The 6,934-nt window shown below is 51.6% G+C and overlaps 1 protein-coding gene across 1 annotated transcript; it reads right to left on the reverse strand.

Moving 5' to 3' along the window:
- Nucleotides 1-292: 292 nt before the first annotated feature.
- POLR3D (RNA polymerase III subunit D) lies at nucleotides 293-5,724 on the reverse strand. Its single transcript, XM_072796347.1, has 9 exons — nucleotides 5,583-5,724; nucleotides 5,200-5,369; nucleotides 4,217-4,260; nucleotides 3,109-3,260; nucleotides 2,825-2,949; nucleotides 2,469-2,637; nucleotides 1,851-2,116; nucleotides 1,247-1,399; nucleotides 293-1,083 (listed from the first exon to the last, which is right to left on the reverse strand). The coding sequence occupies exons 2-9, from the start codon at nucleotides 5,362-5,364 to the stop codon at nucleotides 961-963; spliced, it is 1,197 nt and encodes a 398-aa protein (XP_072652448.1). The 5' UTR covers nucleotides 5,365-5,369; nucleotides 5,583-5,724; the 3' UTR covers nucleotides 293-960.
- Between the last annotated feature and the right edge of the window lie 1,210 nt (nucleotides 5,725-6,934).

A 6,934-nucleotide genomic window follows, 5' to 3' on the forward strand; every position in this document is an offset into this window, starting at 1 on the left:
GAGGAGTTCTGGGGCCTTGTTTCACCAAAGGCAGGTGTACGGTGCTGGGGGGCAGTCTCTGACTTCACCTCTGGTAGAACTATAGCTAGCACCTCACCAAGTAAATAGGCAGTACTTGGCTAAGAGTGCTCAGGAGAAGACGGGCAGGGAAGGGCCTGGACCTGTATCCTCAGAGCTTCAGGCCCAGGGGGATTGTAAGTGCAGTCAGGAGGTCAGGACAAAGCAGCTCTATTCATGTCTTCGAGAGATTCCTGGAATCTCTATTTTGTTTGAAAACAGACTCAGGCAAAGGGAAGGGAAACTAACATTTATTGAGTGCCCATTGTGTTTATCTGGCCTTGTGCAAGGAGTTTTCACCTACAACATTCCACTTAATCCTCACACCAACCCTGTGAGGTAGGTATTGTCCTCATTTTTGTCCCATGAGGAATGAGGCTGAGAAAGGTTAGGTAGTTTGTCCAAGGTCACACAACTAGTAACTGATGGAGCTGGGATTGAGCACTGAGTCCCAGACTCAAAATTCCCAGCTCTCTCTCCAACACTGCTTCTTGGGAAAGAGGAGGGAGTAAAAGCAGCAGCAGTCCTTACGCTTCCTACCCTGAGAACAAGACAGTCAGCAAGACAGGAGGAGCCTGGACTTTTCCATAGACCCTCCCCTCTCTACCTGGGGAGGGTGCAGTCACTCGAAGAGATAAGACATAAATATAAAAATAAATAGAAGGGACAAGTCCCCCAGCAGCAAGGATGTGCAGGATCCATGCTGTGGGAAGGCCACGGTGCCATTCACAGCTGCCGTGGGAGGAAGCCATGTGGGCCCTGTGGGGAAAACTGGGACAATGGCTGCCAAAGGCTGGAGTGGGTGGGCTAAACAGGCCCCTTCTGGGTCGCACAGATTTGAGAACAAAACGTCTGGAGCAGGCAGCCGTGGGCACAGTCACCATCATCCTCCATCTGCTCATTTTACCGGTGTTTGTGATCCAAGAGGGACTCAAAATCAGGGGAACATACAAGTTTGTGCTTTATGTGTCCCAGGACTGTCATCTCACCGGTCCTACTGTCGCCAAGGCCCACGGATACCAGCTCCTGCCAATCAACAGAAACAGCAATGAGAACCAAAACCATACAGCCCATTCCTCAGCCCTATGATTTAGGAGAATCCCAAGAATGCTTCTCCCTTAGTTAGCATGGACTCCTCAGCACTCCTTACCTCTTAAAGAGCCCCTACCATGACCCCACAGGCTCTCACCTGCAGGAAGGAGCAGGCGGTTCCCATCGTCACATCTAGAGTCACCTTGCCCAGGAGGAGCTGCACCTTTCCTGACTTGCGGATGAGCAGCTTGCCAACCTGACCCTCTGTCAAGTCAGCCAGGGTACAAGCATTCTCTGCCAGCCTGGCTTCCTGCGAAGAGAATCAGAAGATGGAAACAAGATAAGGAGCTTCTTCCTCCAGCCTGCATGAATGATACCGTTTCCAAAGGAAGAGGTCAGCAGCAAAGATTAGAATGAGCTCCCTAAGAGGGCCTTTCTTCACAGTTGCCTGCCATTGGCCAAACAACAAAACCCAAAGCAAACAAATGGACAAATAGACAAAATATTTATTACTGCTGACGCTGAGTGATGGTACATGAGAATTCATGTTCTCTCATCTGTGTATACACTAAATATTTCATTGTAAAAAGTAAAAATACGTAACAGGGGTTGAAGTACAAAGCCTCAAGCACCTTGTGGGTGGAATGAATGCGTATTATTCTGGCATTTCAGCTTGGGTGGCACCCCTTTGCTCCGCAACAGATGGCTGTTTCCTTTCCTGGCCCCCTCAGTGCTTCCACAGAACTCATCCATGCACATACCCGGTCTTTCTCCTGCTTTATGACCACCATCTGCCCATCCTCAGTCTGCACCTCTGTCTTGATAGGCTTGATGTCCTGAGTAGGTGGCTGGCCAGGGAGCGTGTCTGGCAGTTGAAGGAATAGCAGCTCTTCCTCCTGGGTCAGGCTCAGCTCCCTGAGCAACTCTGCCACAGATATGTCCTTTGGGAGGCCCGGGGTCTTTCTGGCTGTTCTGGGAGGAGCCTTCATCTTGGCCTCCTCCTCCTCATCTCGGGGCTCCTCTTTCACTGCCCAAGGAAACATAAATGGAAGAGCTATGAAGTAGCCATCTTGCAGTACCCATCCCTTCATTCCCATCTGCTTCATTGTCACTCAACCATGAAGCAGGAGGGAAGCACTGGTATGAAGAAGGGTCCAGGAGTTGTGTGGCTTATCAAAAAGGAGTATCTGAGGCTAGGCCCACGGATCCATGTCAGCATGAACTTTCTGAGAATGAGAATTTAGTGTCCCTGTTCAGGTCATGTACTTCACAACTGGAATGGGGGAGGACCCGCTTATGAGTCTGGGAGATTCATTCCTAGAGAGGATTCCTGGGGGGCAGCCACAGGGAAGGAGAGGAGACGTTAATGGACAGAGTACCTTTCACAACAGGTACATCCACCTCCATGTCCTCTTCCTTGGGGCCAGCCAGCCAAGGTTTAACATCTGGCTCTTCATTCTCTTCCTTAAAGAGCCACCCTGAGTGAGCCAGCGGCAGCTGCACAGGCATGTTTCGAGTGTCATTCCTCAGCCCAGGGTCATCGATGAACTACCAGGGAAGAGTCAGGGGGTCACATGGTCTGGCTAGCATGCACACATACCTGGACTGCAGCCCACCTCAGCTTTTTCTAACTGAAGATTCCTGCTGCTCACAGGCTTCTAGGACATCAGAGAGCTCTTCTTCCCCCAAGCCTGGCTCCCCAGAAGCCCACTCTGCCCAGCCTACCGGTACCTACATCATCCTTCTCCAGCATGCGCAGGATCTGTTTTGTTTCTTCATCTGTCTCCCTCTTCTCTTTTTTGATGTTGATGATATGAGAGGGCCCCATGTCTGATACATCCACTGTCTTATCCCAGTTCCCTGTGGGAAATAACTCAGTTCACCAGGGGCATGGAAGAGGCCAACAGCAAGGAAAAGCACACAGGGAGCAGGGAAATTTTACTGCCCTTGCCCTTCTCTTGGGCAGTCTGGACTGAAATCTATGGATTTCTTCTTCCCGGAACCCCAGAAGCTTTGTACCCTTTTTCTTCATCATTTCAGCTGGGCCCTGCTCAAAGATGGAGTGGGACTGGATCACTTCTGGGCGGCCTCGGCCCCGTCCATGCCCGTCTCGCTGCCGGTCTCTATCCCTGTCACGCTTCTCTTTCTTGATGGCTACTTCTTCCTTGGGCCTGGAAAAGAGAATGGAGGAAGGGAAACCGCTCACTCACTCTGCCTCAGAGAACTGGTCTTACTCTGACACACACTCTACTCTACCCGAGCAGAGAATCAAGAGCCAGTGACTGTATCTGAAGAAGCAGAACCCAATCCTAAGTCTAGCACCTTTTCTACTTCCTTGATGGGGCAGTTTCCTTTCAGTTCACTTTACTTATCTTCTTGCTTGAGAGTATATAACAGGACTACGACTCAAAAGTGGAATTACAGAGACTGCCCCTAAATGTGGACTTCTCAGTATTGCTTAAAAGCAAGAAGACTGTGATACAAAAGAATGTAAGTGAGAACTGAACACATTTTTGTCTAAACTAGTGTCTCTCAACTCCAGCCGTAAAGGATAATCACTCTCTTTCATCGCAAAAAAGTTAAATCACCATTTCCAGAGATGGACTTCCAGGCATCAGTATGTTTTTTAAAACTTGCACGTTACAATCACCTGGAAGCCAAGGTCAAAAATCACTAGTGAAAAAAAAATACACAAATTTAGATTTCTGAGCCACATATGTAGTTATTTCCCAAAAGACCCAAATTCAGAGCAATAGGGGAAATTTGTGTTATTTTTTAAAAGATTTTATTTATTTATTCATAAGAGACAGAGAGAGAGAGAGAGAAGCAGAGGGAGAAGCAGACTCCATGCAGGGAGCCCGATGTGGGACTCAATCCTGGGTCTCCAGGATCACGCCCTGGGTGGAAGGCAGGTGCTAAACCGCTGAGCCACCCGGGCTTCCCTGTTTTATTATTTTAAAAGATTTTATTTATTTATTCATGAGAGACACAGAGACATAGGCAGAGGGAGAAGCAGGCTCCTGAGGACTGGATCCTAGGATCACGCCCTGAGCTGAAGGCAGATGCTCAACCACTGAGCCACCCAGGTGCCCCAAGGGGAAAGTTTTTAGAAGGCTGAGCTACTTACTCTTCCTTAATTTTCCGACTGATGATATTTGGGGTGAAGGTTTTCTGAAAATAAAATATGAGTCACTGATTTGTTAAGTTTCCCAAAGTACAGAGAAAAATGAAAACTCTCAAAAGGGATCTTGTATGGACCAAGACCACCATTCTACATTCCCTACTGTTATAATGGTTTACAGAGATAGGCATGTGCTTAAAAGGAATGAAGATCCTGTCATGATAGCAGTGGACTTACACACTGAACAGGGCACCAAAACCCCATTTTAGTTAGTGGCCTCAGCTTCTGCCCTCTGAAAGAACCCTGAGCACTTCTACAATTTATTTATCTAATCTCACTTCTTGTCAAATCATTGAATATCACAGGAAAGAGCTCTAGCAGCAAGCCTCAAGTACAAAGTCCGCCTGCACCCACAAACAGACACAGCTAGACTGCCACCAGCATTTCCCAAGGCAAACAAGTCTTTGAAAACTGGCTGCTTTATGCTTCTGCTACATCACCACCACCAGCTGCCTCCCCTCCCCAATTTCGGGACGATCTTAACATCTACAGTGATAAACACGACGGAAAAGAACACTGAGCCTCCAAGGCCCTGCCTAGAATTCATTACACTAGATCACAGTTTGCCCACCATAATCCATGGCGGATACAGAACTCTCTAAAATTGAGGGCAAACTTTATGCCTGCTGGCTCTCAGGGGTTTCTTAAAGGTATCCCAAACACATTTTTAAAAAGTAAATAAACATTGCCCAAGTTGCCTGGGAAGTAATTAGGATTCTCTGCCCTTCAGCCGTTTCTGAGAACCACGTCAAGGTCCTGCGCCCGGTGTCTAGACTCCCTAGAATCTGTCAGCAGAAGTCTGGGGACGGGGTTTCCCTGGGCCCAACACAGAGCCTGGCACGCGGCGGGCCCTACGCGAGCGTCAGGTGAACCCCAGGGTCCTGGGACTCGAGGTAGCAGGGTTTCTTCAGCAAGGCGCCGTCGGGTACCTTCTTGACTCCCCCGAGGGTGAGGTCCCTGGAGCGGATGGAGGGAAGGCGACCCGGAGTGAGTGGAGGCGCCGGCCGCCGCCCAACAAGCCCCCGGCCCCCAGAGAGGAGGGGGCGGGGGCCTCCCGGGGCGCTCGGCTCGCCCGCAGCGTTTCCTTGCGACATTCTGCCTGGGAGAAAAGGAGGAAAGGGGCAAAACAGAGTCACTCGAGGGGGCGGACACACGGACCCGGGGCGGAACCCCACCCACGTGGCCTCCCCTAGTCCCGGCGTCCCTCCCTCTCCACGTGGCAAGGCTCCCCGGACCACCCAGGTGGAGCGCCTGGCTCGCCCTCCGCCCAGGCTCCCGGCCAGGCACGAGGCAGAGGCGCACCCCAGCGTACCCGGGCGGCGGCTCCGCACCACGCGCGTCCCGACTTCACCTCCGACGCGGCCCGCACACCGCCCCGGGTCTCTGCGCCGGGCGGAAGTCTGCGTGGCAGGGCCCGGGCGCCGCCATCTTGCCGCGGGCCGGAAGTGAGGTCAGGGGGCGGGGCCGGGCCACAGTATTTATCCGGCGGCGCCTCGCTCCCCTCCGCCTTCTCTTCCCGGTTCTTCCCGGAGTCGGGAAAAGCTGGGTTGAGAGGGCGAAAAAGGAAGAGGGGTCTGGTCTGGGTTACGCTGTGGTGCCGCGCTTTGGGGGCTTGGCCCGGGCGGAGGGGGCAGCGGCGCTCAGCTCGGAGCCCGGGGTGGGGCCTCGGCGGCCGCCACGACCCAACCTGGGGATTCGCCGTGGCGGAGCTTCTGGGAGCAGTGGGGTCGCGGCTCGGGACGGGGCGCGGGGCGCGGGGCCGGGAGCGAGACCCGGGCGCGGGGCTGGGGCGCCCCGGGCCCGGCCGAGCCGCGGCTGTGGGCTCGATGGTGACCTTGGAGTGGTCACTGTCCTCTGGGCTGCGGCCTCGCCCTCGCTCGGGGGTCCTTTGCCCGGACTCCTGGTAGGGTCCCGAGGTGGGGCTGCGGGCGCTGCGCCAGGGCAGCTGCGCGGGCTACCTGGGTGCCTAAGTGCACCCAGCGTGCTAACTGCAGCACGCACCCGGCTCTGGACTGCCGACCCTTGTGTGCACTCTCGTTCCAAGCCCCGAATTGAAAAATGAAGTTTGCTCCGACTGGGAGGGACGAATTTAAAGAACTTTTATGGTGACTCCGACATTAACATTTAAAAAAAAAAAAAGCCTTTTTACTGTTCTCTCCACCCCCAAACCATGCAAAATAAATAAATAAATTAATTAATTAATTAATTAATCCCACGTAACATTGCAGAGAGTTTGAGGGAAGGAAAAACAATTCTGCTACAATTCCACGTAGAATACTACCATTGAAACTTTTGTAATATATTGCAATCCCCTTGTAGAGCTGTCCTATTGTACCACAATTTTGAAGCCCTTTTGAAATAACATTTCTTTGTTGCCGCATCAAATGAGTAATAATTCTTGGTGGCTGTGTCATGATTTGCCTATTTTCCTGTTTGGACACTTAGATTCACCACCCCCACCCCCACCCCCACCCCCGCTGTTGTAAATAACGCTACAGTGAACATCTGGTGCATTTAACCTTTTTTTCTTCTTTTGGAATCTATCCCTAGGACAACTTTTCAGACTCGTGATAACTGGCCAAAAGAAGTTGTACTTTCTTTTTGAAGTAAAGTTTTTGAGGTAGTAGATACACATGCAGAGTTTTTTTTTTGCTTTTGTTTTTG

This window comes from Canis lupus, chromosome 24, assembly GCF_048164855.1.
Source record: "Canis lupus baileyi chromosome 24, mCanLup2.hap1, whole genome shotgun sequence".
Classification (NCBI taxonomy): domain Eukaryota; kingdom Metazoa; phylum Chordata; class Mammalia; order Carnivora; family Canidae; genus Canis; species Canis lupus.